This window comes from Planococcus citri, chromosome 2, assembly GCF_950023065.1.
Source record: "Planococcus citri chromosome 2, ihPlaCitr1.1, whole genome shotgun sequence".
In the NCBI taxonomy this organism is placed as follows: Eukaryota; Metazoa; Arthropoda; class Insecta; order Hemiptera; family Pseudococcidae; genus Planococcus; species Planococcus citri.
Genome location: NC_088678.1, coordinates 17248645 through 17266774, shown reverse-complemented (window position 1 = coordinate 17266774; position 18130 = coordinate 17248645). Strand labels below are relative to the sequence as shown.

Sequence of the window (18130 nt, the reverse complement as noted above, 5' to 3'; positions counted from 1 at the left end):
TTATAAAAGTTGGAATTTCCTAATAATTTTTTCAAAAAAGAAACTTCTGTACAGTTTTTGCAAAAATGAGACATTTTTGACAATTCTCCTGGCGATAAGATTTTTTAAGCATTTTTGGCAAAAAACTGCTGGTGCTTTTTTAGAAACTTTCACAAAGTAAGTTGAGATTTTTTGATAATTTTGGCAAAAATAGGATTTTTGATATTTTAGACAACAACAGGGTTTTTTAGATCATGTTCACAAAAAATATTCGGACTTTTTTGATGACGTCAGAAGAAAACGTATTTTTTGACAATTTTGGCATAAAACAAGATTTTTTATGACAATATCGACAAAAGTTGGGATTTTTTGATAATTTTTTCAAAAATAAACTTTGATAGGTACAATTTTGGCAAAAATGAGACTTTTTCGACAATTATTTTGGCGATAAGACTTTTCAAACATTTCGGCAAAAAACTGCTGATGCTTTTTTGGAAACTTTCACAAAAAGTTGAGATTTTTTGATAATTTTGGCAAAAATAGGAATTTTGAAGTTTTAGCCAACAACAGGGATTTTTGGTGACGTCAGAAGAAAATGTACTCGTATTTCTCGACAATTATGGCAAAAAACAGTACTTTTTGACAATTTCGACAAACATCAGGATTTTTGATAGGCCTAGAAAACGAGACTTGTTCGATTCGAAGGTTCCCTTGTAAGTATATCCGAACTAACGACGACGTTAAAAATGCTATAAAGAACACAGCTCATCTTCTCACAAATATTCGAATCGTAATCGAGTGTAAATTCACTCATTCGACACCTGGTATTCGAATCCTCCTCGCTGAACCCGACGTCCGAAATATTTCGCCACAGCACCCGGCAATGATCGAGTGATACGCTTCAAAGCTTTTTTACACTTTTTTCAAACTAATCGACAGTCGTTGATTAGTAACGGACCAACTAGCGATAATTACCACGAAGGACAATCGTACATAGAATAGATACAATTACCAATCAAACCTTTTAAAAACGTTTGAATATGAAACATTGTTAACTGAGAGATAGGAGCATATCAAATGTTCCAGAATCATAGGCTTATAACCAGTTCATATGTGCACACGTTCGATTACCTGTATATTTACACGACGAGTCCATCATTGATGAGCCAGGTAAGCTTTCGATCATGTATTTATCAATTACACCGCAATTACGTACGTTTCATCTTTAAATCACATAATTTGTTTTACACAAGCAGATGAAACTTTAAGACTCGAACATGCGAGAAATATTCCGGCTGCTTTTCCTGCAACTAATCTCATCGTTCGTATCAAACCGCCATTTCGTACTCTGCGAACGATGGCAAACCTCGGCATCATTTTCCAAGCACAATTCGTTCGATAAAAACACGAAAATGTACAACAAACCATCACCTCCTGTGGCACCTCTACCTTTCCAAAACGCTTACGCAAATTACGACGACTCGGAGAAAAGAATGCGAAACTATTTCGAACCCGATCAACAACCTTACAATCCGTACCCAGATTACTTCTATCCACCGGTCAACATTCCTCACCATCCGGCCAACGACGTCTTGGTCATCGTATTAGAACAGAATATGAAATGTGGTAATGAAACCGAACAAAAACAGCCTCCTCAGTCGACCCCTAGAGTGTTTCCACCACCGTCACGGTGCATTTGGGCTATAGTAGCGTGCTGTGCCCCAACCAGCGTCACTTTTCGATACAGTTGCTTCAATTTTTTGGGATGTTCCGGAACGTTTTGGCAAATTAACCCTTGCCAACTGCCTATAATAATGTTGGCGGCGAACGAAGCGTCCGAATATTACAAACAATTCGAACCTCAGCCAACAGCCAGTCCTCCGGCACCGACTGAAACTCCTGCTAATGCCAATACCACCGAAGTGCCTACGCCAGAGACTACGACTGCTGCAGCCAGTACTGCTGCCACCAATGTTGAGACTACTACTGTCAATGCTACATAGCGAATGTCTCTCGATCAAGATATAGGTACGTCTAGTCGTTAACGTATGTATAAATGGAGGTAATAGATGTTTTAAATAATACCCAATGCAAATAAATGCGATAATTTGATGCGAGAACTGTTTCTTAGCTTGAATATAAGGCAAATCCGTGTACGTCGATGAAAAAAATTAAGGATCTATTTAACCCCCCCCCCCCCTTCGATCCACCGGAACTACTTTCTTCTTCAAGGGGGAGAGGGGAGTCCTAAAGAACATTTCTAGCCCTTGTCCTCAAAAAAAAGTGGCCCTGCTTACAAAATGGCGGCCATTTTTATTGACAGGTTAGCTGAAATCGCAGATTTTGCGTTCCAAAAATTCATCACCCGTCAAAATTTCAAGTGGGTGCCTTTTTCGATTTTCGGTGAATTTTTGAAAATCAAAATAATTTAGGCCAAAAATGAGAGAAAAAAACAAAATTTTACCAAATTGACCAAGAAAGCTGAAATTTAGGATATACCCTATTTTTGATCTGTCAAATCGATTAGAAACTGTTTCAGACCATTTTGAGCAGTTCTGGAGCCTCCAGCAGATTTTTGAAACACGAAATTCCCACTGAATTTCATCAAATGAAGATGGAAAGCCGAAATTTATTCCTCAAACTAATTTCAATACGCTACGAGAAGTCGACTGCAAGTGAATTTCAAGTTGTATTAAAGCCTCCAGCAACTTTTTAAAAGGTTGTATGGCGTTTTTTTGGAAAATTGGAATTTCCACAAAGTAGCTGGAAGCTTCAAAACCATTTGAGACCATCATCGTATTGAAATTAGTTTGCGAAGTAAAATTCAGCTTGCTAACTCCATTTGATGAAATGTTGCGAGAATTTCAAGTTTCAAAAATCTGCTGAAGACTTCAGTAATTTTCAAAAAGTCGCTGAAGGCTCCACAATGACTTGAATCCACCTGAAGTCGCCTTCAGAGGGTGTTAAAATTAGAGTGCTGAGTAAATTTTGGCTTTCCATTTCCGTTTGATAAAATTTTGACGAAATTTCAATTTTCAAAAATCTACTGGAGGCTCCAGTAATTTTTAAAAAGTCACTGGAGTGTCTCCAAAACAACTTAAGTCCACCTGCAAGTTGACTTCGTAGCTCATTGAAATTAGTTTGCAAAGTGAATATCGGCTTTCCATTTTCATTTGATGAAATTTAGTGGGAATTTCGAATTTCAAAAATCTGCTGGAGGCTCCAGAACTTCTCAAAACGGTTTGAAGCAGTTTCCAATCGATTTGGCAGTTCGAAAATAGGCTATCTCCCAAATTTCAGCTTTTTTGGTCAATTTGGTAAAGTTTTTTATTTTTTGCCAACTCCATTTGGTAAAATTTTTTGGGAATTTCAAGTTTCAAAAAGTCGCTGGAAGCTCCAAAATGACTTAAACCCACCTAAAGTCGTCTTCAGAGGGTGTTAAAATTGTAGTGTAGAGTGAATTTCGGCTTACCATCTCCATTTCTGATGAAGTTTTGTAAAAATTCAAAAATTAAAAATCCTAGCTGCTGGAGAGGCTTCAGTAATTTTCAAAAAATCGTTGGAGGCTCCAAAACGACTTGAAATCCCCCTTCAGTTGACTTCGTAGCGTATTGAAATTAGTTTGCAGAATAAATTTCAGATTTTCAACTCCAATTTTGAGTTTTAAAAAATCTGCTGGCGGCTCCAGTAATTTTCAAAAAGTCGCTGGAAGCTCCAAAATGACTTAAACCCACCTGAAGTCGTCTTCAGAGGGTGTTAAAATTGTAGTGTAGAGTGAATTTCGGCTTACCATCTCCATTTCTGATGAAGTTTTGTAAAAATTCAAAAATTAAAAATCCTAGCTGCTGGAGAGGCTTCAGTAATTTTCAAAAAATCGTTGGAGGCTCCAAAACGACTTGAAATCCCCCTTCAGTTGACTTCGTAGCGTATTGAAATTAGTTTGCAGAATAAATTTCAGATTTTCAACTCCAATTTTGAGTTTTAAAAAATCTGCTGGAGGCTGCAGTAATTTTCAAAAAGTCGCTGGAGGCTCCAAAACAACTTGAAATTTTTTACCTGCAGTACTTCATAGCGCATTGAAATTAGTTTGCAGAATAAATTTCAGCTTTCCAACTCTATTTTCGAGCTTCAAAAAATCTGCTGGAGGCTCCAGTAATTTTCAAAGCGTCGTTGGAGGCTCCAAAACGACTTGAAATCCCCCTTCAGTTGACTTCGTAGCGTATTGAAATTAGTTTGCAGAATAAATTTCGGTTATCCAACTCCATTTGATGAAATTTTGTGGGAATTCCGAGTTCTAAAAATCTTCTGGAGACTCCAGAACTGCTCAAAACGGGTTGAAACAGTTTCCAATCGATTTGGCAAAATTTTGATTTTTTCCCTCATTTTTGGCCTGAATTTGATTTTCAAAAATTCGCCAAAAATCGAAAAACGCACTTGAGCACTTAAAATTTTGACAGGTGATAAATTGTTGCTTGATCTTTTGATATACCTTTGTCCGGTTTGAAAAATTTCTCGCAAGTTCTATGTTGGAACGCAAAATCTGCGATTATTCGACCAACCTGTCAATCAAGATGGTCACCATTTTGTGTATAAGGCCACTTTTTTTTGAGCACACGGGCCAGAAATGGTCCTTAAGATCCACCCCCCCTTTGTGGAAAAATTTGTCTAGGAGGTTTGACGGGGTGGGGTGGGGGGCAATGCATCCTTGGGCAGACCCTCCGACTACTGTTCATCGAATTTAAAAGTTTCAAGTTCCACCTGCTCAACCACAGAATTTGATCAACTGATGGCAAAGTAAATTGCTTCACTTAATTTGGGCCAACAATAAAATTTTATATCCATAAAAAATGAAAATAAATTCCAAAAAAATCAAAAATGTGGTCATTTTATTATTTTAAGCAAGCCAGAATTCTAAATATGTCAAGATCATAGGGGGGTGTCAGAACTTCATAAATGACACTGCCAAAAATCGAACAAGTGAGCTTTTTTCAACTTTTCGAGTTTTACTTGAGGCTCAAGAATTCTCAAAAATCTCACCGTTGACATTTTTGGAATGTAATCCTGATTCTGTAATGAGAATAGTGTGGACAGATTTTATGGTATATTTTTTTAGAAACATGGAACTTATAAAAAGTCATTGGAGGCTACTAAAACGACTTGAACAACCTCAAGCTGACTCAGCAACACAAAACTACGCCGTAGTGTTCATTTCCGCGTTCCAAAAATTTGTTTAGGTAAGGCTTTATTCTTGTTAAAATTTTGATTTTTTCCCTCATTTTTGGCCCAGGTATTTTTTTGAATTTATATGTATGTTTTGGTATACTAAAAATCGAAAAATGCACTTTAGCACTTGCCAGTGTGGTAGGTGATACATTTTTGTGTGCTGTTTCGATCTAGGTTTGTTCGGTTCAGCTTTGGTATACTCGCCTTTTCAGAACCCTTTCTTCATTTTCAAAGTAAAACACATCAAACAATTAGTAACTCATTTTGATGGTAAACACAAACTTGAAAAATGTTGATTCCTCTTCGCGTTTTCTTGGATTTCATTTGAGTTTTGCATCACTATCCTCTTGGGACTTTTCTTAATTTTGCTATTAGAGAAAACGTCATAGAATCAGAGTAAATTATTTGTATGCATGATAATGTCAAGTTTTACTTCTCTCCTCGATGGAACTTTTTTTTTAAAGAGTACAATAATCTTGTTTAGACTTTTGTCTGCTCAATTTCGAAATCAGGAATATATAAACTACAATTTTCGATACACTTTCACACATACAAAGAGTCCATCATCTATACATATAACGACGTTTCCTATAACGAGAAGTAAATCAAATAAGTTGGCACGTAGACCGACCTTTACCTATAAAATACGCCACAATTCAACCTCAACCTCGTTTTCTCGTATTTTGGCCAAAAATTCACCCAATTTGTATTATGAATCAGTTAACGATGGACACGATAGAAGGAGCTTGAATGCATTTCCCGTTTCACATCAACAATAGATTCAGACCGGATTCGAGTAATTACGAACAAGCGTCAAATTCGGCGATAATTAAACGTAAATAAATTTACGAATTACGTCCTTCAAAAGATCGTTATGTATTGTGTATTGAAAAATAAATATAATTTCAAGAATTTACCATCGTTCATTATTTTGCCGAGCGGTTCATCGCAATATGTGTTATGTTCGAATCGTATTTTTTGTCTTCGGATGGCTTTCGACCAGTGTGAGTATTCAATGGTTATTTATTATTATCTTTTTTTACGTATTTCCGGGTGTTTAGAAATTAGAAACACGATTGACCCACCAAAGTTTTCTATTTTTTGAACGGTTTTTTCTCATTTGATTTGCAATATGTGCCTACTGAATAACATTATGTTTGAAAAGCACCATTTTGAAAGCACGCTTTTTCAAATTCATCTGTTTGAGTTTTTAGTTGATTGGTTTGTTTGGTTTGTTTTTTCAGCAAAAAAATATATACTTTTTGAAACGATTTTTGTAAAATACCTGCTGTAATGTTGCAGGTGTGCCAAATGGCGCCATTTGGAATTGAAAGTCTTTTATTTGGAGGGCTCGGAGCTTTTCCGCCGCCGCCGCAACCCGCCAGATTTCCTCTAGGTTTAGGTGGTTTATTCGGGGTAATGAATTAGTACGTTAATCATCACATTCATACCTAATTAGTAATTACCTACCTAAGTACATACTTGTGTTTTTGTCTTGAAAAAAAAAATTATTCGTGGTAAAATAATAGCTAAAATTTTACTGATGAATTATATTAAAATACACGCCTGCGATTAAACCACTAGGTACCTTGATTGGTTGAATACCTACACGAAGGGGGGGGGGAATAATTTTTCAATTAAAATTCAATTTCAGTTGGTAGCCTGCTTTGGAAAAATAAGTTGGTTGAATCAATCTAAGATCTAAGTCAATTTTTTCAAATTATTCTACAGCCTCTTAGATAAGTATTTCTTGCGGAGAAAGATTTTCTTGGAGCTCATACACCAATCTCTCAACCCTTAGGTCCGGGGGGGGGGGAGAGGGAGTTACTTCAAACATTGAATTTCCACACTTTCAACTCCATGTGAGCATTTTTTGATCTAGAAAAATCTACGAAATTCTACATTCAAGTGAAGGTTCTAATCACAAATTTCCCATTTTTCAATTCAAATTTAGCATTCTTTTGAAATTTTGGTAATGAACTCCACATCACCAGTTATACATTCACAAAACTTCTACAGGCATTGTTTCGCAAGAATCTCCAAATAATAGATTACTCGTACAAACACACCCACACTTTCATTCCAATTTTCAGAACTTTTACAGCGATGAAATCTATTACATGTTTAAATTATTGAAAACATATGTTTCGGTAGCGATTTTAGCCTCAAGGACAACTTTATTCAGTCGATTGTTTTTTTTCCATTCTCATACTCGAATTCAGGGAATCAGATTACTCCGATTTTCAGTCTTTTTTCAATAATTTAGAAAAATTCAAGTATCTCTTTTTTCATCCTAGAATCCGCAATTTTTCAGAGAAAATCGGTTTAAGAAATCGAATTTTGAAAAATCAACTTTTCCACTCAGAAAGTCGACCTGTAAATTTCGAATTCGTATTTAACGAACTAAACTCTACTAAAATACAATTTCAATTATTCAATTATTTAGCACAATTTTTCAAAATTCAATTTTTCACTATTTTTTTCTGGAACATTGCAGCTTTTAAAACGGGGGAGGGGGGAATTTAAAAGTCTAGCTACAAATTATCGCGAAAAGACTGAAAATTGGGGTAATCTGACTCACAGCTCCGCCAAAAAAATGAAAAAAAAAACAAAAAAGTGACAAGAAATGAGCAAAAAAATTTCAATGCAGAAAAAAATTTCAGAAAAAATCAAAACTATTTGTTTTTAGAAAAAAAGCAAAATTTGTTTCGAAAAATTCAGACCCACCATTATATGTTCTGATAAGGAATTGTTTTGGTTTTTAATTTTGAAAAGCTCAACTATTTTGTGAAAGAATTTGATAGAAAATTGAGACTTCGACGAACAGCAAATACAAACTGCTCTTTGGGAAAAAGTGAGCCTTTTCGAAAATTATCAAGTGCATAGAAAAGGACAATTTTTAGCAATTTTGTTAAAAAGCAATAATTTTTGAAAAAAGCAGACCATTTTGGCAATTACTGGCATAAACGTGATACTTTTTGGCAATTCCTGGTAAAAAAAGGGAGACTTTTAAGCAACTATTTAAAAAAAAAATTAAAGACTCTTCGCAATTTTGCTTAACAGTTAGTCGGGGAGCCCACTTAAGGATAAATTGCAACCCCCCGTCGATCCTCCGGGACAACTTTTTTCTTAAAGGGAGAGTCCTAAGGAACATTTCTAGCCCTTGTACTCAAAAAAAAAAAGTGGCCCTACTTACAAAATGGCGGCAATTTTGATTGACAGGTCAGCTGAAATCGCAGATTTTGCGTTTCAACATAGGACTTGCACAACATTTTTCAAACTGTACAAAGGTAGGTCGAAAGATCAAGCAGAAATGGATCACCTGTCAAAATTTCAAGTGCTAAAGTGCTTTTTTCGATCATTTGGTGAATTTTTGAAAATCAAATTTAGGCTTAAAATGAGGGAAAAAATCAAAATGTTACCAAATTGACCAAGAAAGCTGAAATTTGGGATACACCCAATTTTCGACATGCCAAATCGATTGGAAACTGTTTCAAACCGTTTTGAGCAGTTCTGGAGCCTCCAGCAGATTTTTGAAAATTACTGGAGTCTCTAGTAGATTTTTGAAACTTGAAATTCCTGGAACATTTTACCAAATGGAGTTGGCAAGCTGAAATTTACTTCGCAAACTAATTTCAATTCGATATGAAGCCGACTACATGGTGGTTTCAAATGGTTTCAAATGGTTTTGAAGCTTCCAGCTGCTTCTTGGAAATTTCAATTTTCCAAAAAACACCATACGACCTCTCAAAAAGTGCCTGGAGGCTCCAAAACAACTTGAAATCCCAGCAGACGACTTCGTAGCGTATTAAAATTAGCTTGCAGAATGAATTTTGACTTTTCATCTCCGTTAGATGAAATTTTGTGAAAATTTAAAGGTTCAAAAATCCATTGGAGGCTCCAGTAATTTTCAAAAAATCGCTGGATGCTCCAAAACAACTTGAAATTCCCCTGCAGTTGACTTCGTAGCGTATTGAAATTAGTTTGCAGAATAAACTTCAGCTTTCCAACTCCATTTTGATGAAATTTTGTGGGAATTTCGAATTTCAAAAATCTGCTGGAGGCTCCAGAACTGCTCAAAACGGTTTGAAACAGTTTCCAATCGATTTGGCATGTCTTGGTTTGATGAAATTTTGGGGAAATTTCAAGTTTCAAAAATGTACTGGAGGCTCCAGTAATTTTCAAAAAAGTCGTTGGAGGCTCTAAAATGACTTGAAACCCACCAGAAGTCGTTTTCAGAGGGTGTTAAAATTGGAGTGTAGAGTAAATTTCAGCTTTCCATCTCCATTTGATGAAATTTTGTGAAAATTTAAAGTTTCAAAAATCTGCTGGAGGCATCAGGAATTTTTAAAAAGTCGCTGGAGGCTTCAAAACGACTTGAAATTCACCTGCAGTACTTCGTAGCGTATTGAAATTAGTTTTTAGAATAAATTTTAGCTTTACAGCTTCAATTTGATGGAATTTTATGGGAATTTCGAGTTTCAAAAATCTGCTGGAGGCTCCAGAACTGCTCTAAACGGGTTGAAACCGTTTCCAATCGATTTGGCATGTCGAAAATAGGGTATATCCCAAATTTCAACTTTCTTGGTCAATTTGGTAACATTTTGATTTTTTCCCTCATTTTTGGCCTAAATTCGATTTTCAAAAATTCACCAAAAATCGAAAAACGCACTTCAGCACTTGAAATTTTGACAGGTGATAAATTTTTGCATGATCTTTCGATCTACCTTTGTAAAGTTTGAAAAAGTTCGTGCAAGTCTGTGTTAAAACGCAAAATCTGCGAATTCGGCTGACCTGTCAATCAAAATGGCCGCCGTTTTGTAAGTAGGGCCACTTTTTTTTTTGAGTACAAGGGCTAGAAATGTTCCTTAGGACTCCCCCTTTAAGAAAAAAGTTGTCCAGGAGGATCGACGGGGGGGGGGTGCAATTTATCCTTAAGTGGGCTCCCCGACTAAGTGGAAATTTTTGCAAAAAGACAAAACTTCAACAATTCATAGCAGAAAGCAGGACCATCTTTTGGAAATTATGGGCTGGAACAATACTCATTTTTTTTCAGTTTTTGTAGAAAAAGGGAGACTTTTGAATACTTATTTCAAAATTCAATTTTTTTTCTACTAATATTGTCTGAAAAATCGCTGTTTTTAAAACGGGGGAGGGGGAATTTAAAAGTCTAGCTACGTACAAATTATCGTGAAAACACTGAAAATTTGGGGCGATCTGACTCACAGAATAATTATGGTAATACGATGAAAAAAAAAGAGGAGAACTTTGAAGCCCTACAGCTCCGCCAAAAAAAAAAACAAAAAATTGCCCGGTTTCCGTCATTTGTCATCGTTTGATGAATTCAACACACGTAGAAGAGCTCCTGAGAAAATCGAAGACACACACAATGACGTGTTTTGGTAAGGAACTGTTTTGGTTTTCAATTTTGAAAGAATTTGATAGAAAATTGAGACTACGACGAACATCAAATAGAAACTGCTCTTTGGACATTTCTAGCGAAAACTTTAAAGTGAGACTTTCGTACAATTTTTGGAAAAAAGTGAGTCTTTTCGAAAATTGTTGAAGCATAAAAAGCACAATTTTTAGCAATTATGTTAAAAAGCAAGAATTACTGAAAATTCTTGAATTTTTGACAAAAAGCAGACCATTTTGACAACTATTGGCATAAACGTGATACTTTTTGGCAATTTCTGGTATACAAAAGGGACTTTCAGGCGATTTTTTTTTTTCAAGCAAGACTTTTCGCAATTTATTTTAACAGTGGAAATTTTGGCAAAAAGGCAAAACTTCTACAATCCTAATGAAAAGCAATTTTACTTCGTATAAACTACCAAGGACTTTTTGATTATAAAGTAAGTAGGTATTAACAAGTAATGATACTTTTTCAATTTTTGACGAACAAATTACGTTTTTTGACAGTTTTTTGGAAAATGTATAAGTAAGACCTTTGGACAATTTTTGAAAAAAAGTGAGAATATTTGCAATTTCTAGTAAACAAAAAAAAAACAATTCACGAAGAAGAGGGGATTTCTGCAATTATTTTTTGTCAAAAAGCAACATTGACAATTTTAGCAAAAAGTACAACTTTTTGGGAGCTATTGAAAAAAACAACACTTTTTGGCAATTTCAGGCAAAAAACCCATGCTTTTGCGTAATTCTTGTGGAAAAAGTAAGATTGTCGCGATAAAAAGTGAGACTCCGTCAATTTCAGCAAAAATCTGAACTTTTCGACTCTTAGGTAGGTACTAGGGTAAAAAAATGATACTTTTTCGCAATATTTGTCGATAAAACGAGGCTCGAACAACTTTTGTTTGAAAATTTTGTCAACATCTACCCTATGTTGTTGAGATATAGGTAAACGAAATTTCCTTTTCTACCTCCACTCAACGTGTAGTTGACCAATCAGGGTAGCTGTGGTACGGTTTTCTGTCGTAAATTCTCAAGATACACAAAGATCTATAACTTCGTTCGAATTTTTCTTCGTACCTACATACTTGGCATAATTATCGAGATAGGGATGAATTCGATTTGTAGGCTCACCCCCCCCCCACTTCTGACCCAAGGAGGGAAGGGCGACCACATGGAGTTTTGTTATTCCCTGGCGATCCTACAAAACCCATGTGTCAAATTCCCAATCAACCCGTACTATGTGCCGGGCTAATTCGTAATTAGGCAACCTTTCTCACACGAATGTTTGATAAGTAATTTCGATTTATTTAGTTCCTTGTTTTTCAAAGTGCTCCATCGCGTCGTAGAATAAGAGTATGTACGATTACGACGTATTGTTTTTATTTTAGCAAGGACAATTTGCTCCAGGCGTGATCGGAATGCCTCCAGGCATGGGAGGTTATCCGATGGGTGGTCCGCTTCCATTTCCTTTATTTCCGCCACCATGTGACATGGGCTGTAACCAGAACCAGGGTGGTTTGTTTTTCGCTAATATCAACGTGAATCAAGGAGGATCAAGTATGCCAATGCCTGGAGGAATGCCAGGTGGTGGAATGCCTGGTATGCCGGGTATGCCTCCACCGGGAGGAATGCCCGGTGGTGGTATGCCAACAACTACTCGCCCTCCAACTGCCTCTCCAACAAGACCACCAACAGGATTGCCACCGACAACTAGTAATTGAAAAATGCATACAAAAGCCAATTCTATAATAACTCATTACACCATTATTAATTCCTCGTGTGATTTTCATTTGATTGGCAGTGCCTCCAAGACCTCAGCAGCAACCTAATATGAATGCTCAGTTCTTATACTTCGTACCGAATTGGTAAGGTTATCATTAACAATTTATCGCTTCTAATCTCGCTTCCTTCGATTTTTTCTTCCACGTTTGAAGATTTTTGGAACAAGATTCTTACTTTAGAAAAAAAAACTACCTAATTGAATCATTTCATGATTTTCTTGAAAAAATTATTGTTTTTTTTTACAGGTCTCCTTATCAGTCTATGTCTTCTTGGCCTTCTTTATCTATGCCTTTTTACGGTTGAAGTCTTCTTTAAGGGTAGGTTAATCACCTTAATTTCACACGTACAAAGACACACACACAAAAAGTGCTCTGTTCATACTCTTAAATCATTCACCGAATCTATCTGCTTGTTACAAAAATACAGACAATTTACTTCATGATCTACTTACTAATTTCAAAGTTGAAGTAATCGATCAATGTAAAAAAAAAAGCTATGAAATGAAACTATTGTTCCAAAGATTTTCTATTTTGTCGTATTTTTTCACATTTAGATTTCAATTCTAAATGAACCTTATACTACATATTAACAAACTGTTTTTGTGACTCAACTCGATATTTTTCATTTTTTATGTTTCGATACAGGTGCAGCGGATGGTGTCGATTCCTTTACCGACCTCGGCCATTTTTTCCTCCACCTCCGCCTCCGCCGCCACCTCCTCCCATTTTGCCGATGCCATTACCGCGACCAGGCTTTTTAATATTTTCTTGGTTAGGACTTTGAAAAGGATCAAATGTACCATGTCTATTGCCTGTTATACGAGTGAAAATATGCTGCAACGACGTTACGAGTGAACCATGCATGATGAGAAATGCATGTTAAAAATTGGGTATTTATTGCTAGCTTAAAAAGTAACATGTTTTATAAATGTCATAACATGTGTAATTTTTTTACAAATAAATTTCAATTTCTATAAAATAAATACCCAGTTAATTGATTGATTGGCGAATACTTGACCAATCTTCTTCATTCGTTCAAAACTTTGTAAACACACATCATACCTATGATCCACTTCAAAATTGGTCTTTTTTGAGAGAAGCAGGGGCGAAGCGAAGGGGGGGCTAAGGGGGACAGCCTGCCCCCCCAGTGTTCCGCGAAAGTTGGGAAAAGTTGGGAAATTGTGAGAAATACAAGAAAGTTGGGAAAATACAGAAATTGCGACAGCAAGTATTTCAGTTTTGGAGTTTTCAAATGTTAAAATTTCTTACAATCATCAAAGTTAAAAACTTTCCCAACTTTTGAAACCAAACCAGCTTCTAAATCTATGATTTTCCCAACTAAAATTCACATTTTTTTCAAAAATTTCTGCCCTCGCTTTGCTCGGGCAAAACTGTTGTGCCTTTTCGCATCAACATTTCAACTGTTTTGCTTCTTGAAATTACAAGTAAAATTAGTTGGGAATCTTAGGATCTTTGCCCCCCCAGCAAAACCACTTCGCTACGTCCCTGGAGAGAAGAGGCCCTCTTCAAATTGACAAGGAAAAATTACATGTTGGTAATTCGCTGGTTTGGTCTGGAGTAAGTATTTTTTTTTCATTTTTGATGGTTATTTCTGATTTCTTAATTCGAGGTCGTAGCGCGAGTGTGACCCGGACATCCGTTGAGGGCACTGGTCGCTCCTATGTACAGAAAATTTATTTTATTGCTAAGAAATTGTGAACATTTATCGGAAAAATTCAGCTATTCCTAATTTAGTGCACGATGCCCTCGAATTAGGCCAGAAAAGGTCATGAAAAATGGATTCTCGACGACATTTTAGGGCTCGGCTGTGAGCTCAAAAATTGACCTTTATGCTGGTTCAAATAAAAGTGGGAACTGAAATACAGAAAGAAGTAACGTTTTTTTAGGAGTTTTTTTTAGGTAAAAGCAGATTTTTTAACACTGGCGAGCTGCATCCTGTGGACTGAGCTCCAGAGGACCAACGATTTCAACCTGTGAAGAATACACAAAAATTTTGTAATTCCATCTTATTAAAATAATATGTACATACAAAAATCTGCAAATCTTAGGTAAGTTTTACAAATTTGTAAATTTAATCTTTAGTATCACGTGAGTATGATGGACAATAGGGTGGTCCATAAATACCTACACCAAAAAAAAAATGGCAATAGCTTCTGCTCCCAGCTCTTAAAGCGGTGACCTCTGGCGAGAAAATAATTCCCTATTTTTTATTTTTTCTATTTTCAAAAAACTCTGACTGCAATGGGCCTTTCAATTTTCAAAAAATTTGAAAAAATCCAACTTTGAAGCAAAATTTTAAAAATTTAAAAATTTCACGTTTCAACACTTTTAATAAGTCTCTTTTGAGTAAAATGAACTCTCATTAGGATATTAACCCCATCCTTAGAAAACCAAGTCAATCCCCTAGAATAGCTGAAATTCGTATTTTACATTAAATTTCAGCTATTTAAGTGGGTCAGCTTGGTTTTCAATGGAGGGGACTATAATCGTCATGAGAGTTTATTTTACTCAAAAAAAAAAATTTAGAGATAACAGAAATTGTAATTTTGAAATTCCAAAATTTTACAGCGAATTTGTACTTTACAAAATTTTTGAAAATTGAGGGACCCACTACAGCCTGAGGTTTCCGAAAACGAAAAATAGGGAATTATTTTTCTCACTAGAGGTCACCACTACAAAGGTTGGGAGGAAGAAAAATACCAACTTCGAAAAAAAGGACCACCCTAAAGGACAATCAACAAACACTGTCCATAATTCAATATGAAAGAAGAGTTTCCGATCCTTCGGAGTCAATATAATGTGAATTTGGAATTTCACCGTGGTAGCTAAAATTTCAATGGAGTGGTACTTGGGCCAAGGGCCACCACACTGAAACCACTTTCCATCCAAATCCCTCAGGGACACTTTCATGAGGTTTGCTAGTTAAATGCCAAGAATAGTAGGTAGGTACTTTAACTTTGAAAACAAAATTGAATTTCCACCAGTTTTGTGGTCATAAAAAGCTCATTTTTTCCCCATAATTTCATAAGCTGTTTGCAGTGTTCCTTTTAAAATTTTTTTCTGAATAAGTCTTAAGTTAAATTTTCAGCATTTTTTCCTCTGTCCAACGATATAAAAACCATAATTTTTGATATATAAGTAAGTATTTTTCGTTGATGATCCGCACAAATCAATGAATAAATTTCTAAAATCTGAATTAATACATAAGTCAAGTATTCTAAAATAAAATGAAAATAAATATCTGTCCATGATTCAAGAATATTCAACAATTCCAGCGTGAAGTTGAGGTTAGTACTACTGTGTGATCCAGTGTATGCTCAGAATTCTTTCATGTTCACACCAGTTGGCAACCCGGCAACCTCTGCACAAGAAAGTATACAACCAATGCTCATGAGTACACAAGTAAACATGGAATAAATGGAAACGCCGGATGTTAATTTTATGAAAATACAATAACGGGGGAAAAAACTCGAGTGAGTTAATTTCCAAACAATTCAGCACCAAGTAAGCAATTTTTTTCAATGTAGAACGTCTTTTGGATGAAACAGAAAGCAGGGGAATTTGGAATGTACCTCAAGAACTACTTGAAAGAGACAAGTCATCACTTTTATCGATTAAAATGAATTTCTTGTCAAGGTATAGTCATTACAATGACGTGATGAGTTATTCAATCCGTAGCAGAGTCCAATTATTCAGGATGAAAATAGATTCGTTTCTAACCTCCGCGAGTCTATTCGTAAAGTATCTCTGACTCCTGTTAAATGGAAGGACTCTAGGAAAATTTTCGTCCATCCTGACCTAGATACCTGTGAGAAAGTTTACATTCGTCTCGATCGAGTAAAACTCCCCCTGGAGGCACCCTATGAAGGTTCATTTAAGGTGAAGAAGAGGAAGAGGAAGTATTTTGTCATTGATAGGGATGGTAAATCTGACGTCATATCCATCGATCGTTTGACGCCTGCTTATGAAATGATCAACGATGACAAGCATGGAAGAACTTCAAGCAGCTAAAACTCCCATCTTGAAGAGAAAAGTCAGTTTTTATTCGGAGTTACCAGCTGATGAAACTTTGTCTGCTGCTGAGCCTCATTCGTCAGTTTCGTTTTCAGCTCCTTCCCCTCCGTCACCTCTGGTCGTTTCTAAGCCCCTTTCGTCAACCAAGTCAAAAAAAGCCACTTTTGACTTACCTAAAACAACCTCTTCAGGTAGACAGGTTAAAAAGCCAGCAAGGTATCAGACCGCAAGCTAATTTTGATTCAAAATTTTAATCATTTTTTTTGAAGTTATTTTTGATGTATTTCAAGTGGTATTTTATTGCACTTGGTCATGCATTTCGATTTTTGAAATTATTTTTATTTGCATTTCTTGCCATCATCTACTTAGGTAATTCGTTTTCGATTATTTTCCGCTATTTTTTGCGATGTTTTTATTTATTTTTTACATCATTTTACTTGTGCGTATTTGATTTGTTTGAAAAAAATACGTTTTAGCATTTTTATTATGCCTACTTAGCATTTTTTATTCTATTGATTTTACATTATTATTGACAGGTTTTGCATTTTTTAAATTGTATTCTGCTGAAATTTATTCTGGTGTATGTTTTTTTTTTTAAATAATATTTTATCAACATGTATCTAGGTAAATCGTTTGCCAATTGTTCGATGTAGTATTGGAATGATAGCTCGAACCAGTAGAGAAATCCAAATCCTACATCTCTGTTATCAGCAAGCTGACATTTCCAAAGAATTGGAAGCACTGAAACTGGAATCATTAAACCAAGGCATCCCACCCATAATAGTCAATATCATTGCAAATCTGTATAAAGATACTTATGCTAGAATTATAACCAATCAAGAAGGGGAATACTTCAAAATTAATAATAATGTGAAGCAAGAGGATCCTTTGTCAACAATTTTATTTATTGTACTGCTAGAAGAAGTTTTTAGGTATCTAGGATGGGAAAATAGAGGCTTAAAAGTAGAGGGAGATTTTTTGAGTAACCTTCGCTTTGCAGATGACTTGGTCTTAGTTGCAGAAAACAGGGATGAAGCAATAAAAATGTTGGAGGAACTAAGGAAGGTCCGATGGCAGAAAAAAGACCACCAGGTACACCAAAGAAGCAACTTACCTGGAAGGGATTCGAGATTCCAAAAGTGGAAAACGTATAGTTCCACTTCGTACAGGCCTTCATTCTACTGCAGGTAAACCAAAACGTATAAAAGTCTGTGATCAGATACATTTCAATGCAATATCGTACTGCAGAGACGTGTAAAAAGAGGCTCAATCCAGTAAAGAAGCCAAAAAATTGGCCTCATCGATTACTTTTTGCAACGAAAAAGTACCCAACGATTTGCCAAGAGAAAGGCATTATGGTGGAAAAGGCCGAGGCCTTTGTCCACCCCCACAATGGTAAAGTGGAAAGAATAAATAGGTCCCTGATGGACAAGACTCCAGCATTGCTTTTTGAGGCAAAGATGCCTCACAAGTATTGGTGCTACGCGGTGGAGGCGGCCAATTACTTGCTAAATCACCTTCCAACTCGAGCGCTCGACGATAAGACTCCACATTCGATGTGGCGAAACAAGGTAACGCGGTACGATTACATACACGTCTTCGGAAGTCTGGCCAGGTTGTTTGTTCATCCCGAGCAGAGAAAGAAGCTCGACGAACGCTCTAGAAAGGCTACGTATGTAGTGATAGGGTTTACAGAAACA

The 18130-nt window shown here is 36.0% G+C and overlaps 2 protein-coding genes across 2 annotated transcripts; both read left to right on the top strand.

The window, feature by feature from the left end:
* The first annotated feature begins 695 nt into the window (after positions 1-695).
* hdly (hadley) lies at positions 696-2210 on the top strand. The gene is made up of 2 exons (XM_065348785.1): positions 696-1149; positions 1236-2210. The coding sequence occupies exon 2, from the start codon at positions 1257-1259 to the stop codon at positions 1980-1982; it is 726 nt and encodes a 241-aa protein (XP_065204857.1). The 5' UTR covers positions 696-1149; positions 1236-1256; the 3' UTR covers positions 1983-2210.
* Positions 2211-6063: 3853 nt separating this feature from the next.
* LOC135834818 (basic proline-rich protein-like) lies at positions 6064-13338 on the top strand. The gene is made up of 4 exons (XM_065348784.1): positions 6064-6206; positions 12003-12327; positions 12416-12479; positions 13041-13338. Exons 1-4 carry the CDS (start codon positions 6156-6158, stop codon positions 13177-13179), a joined length of 579 nt encoding a protein of 192 aa, XP_065204856.1. The 5' UTR covers positions 6064-6155; the 3' UTR covers positions 13180-13338.
* Positions 13339-18130: the final 4792 nt, after the last annotated feature.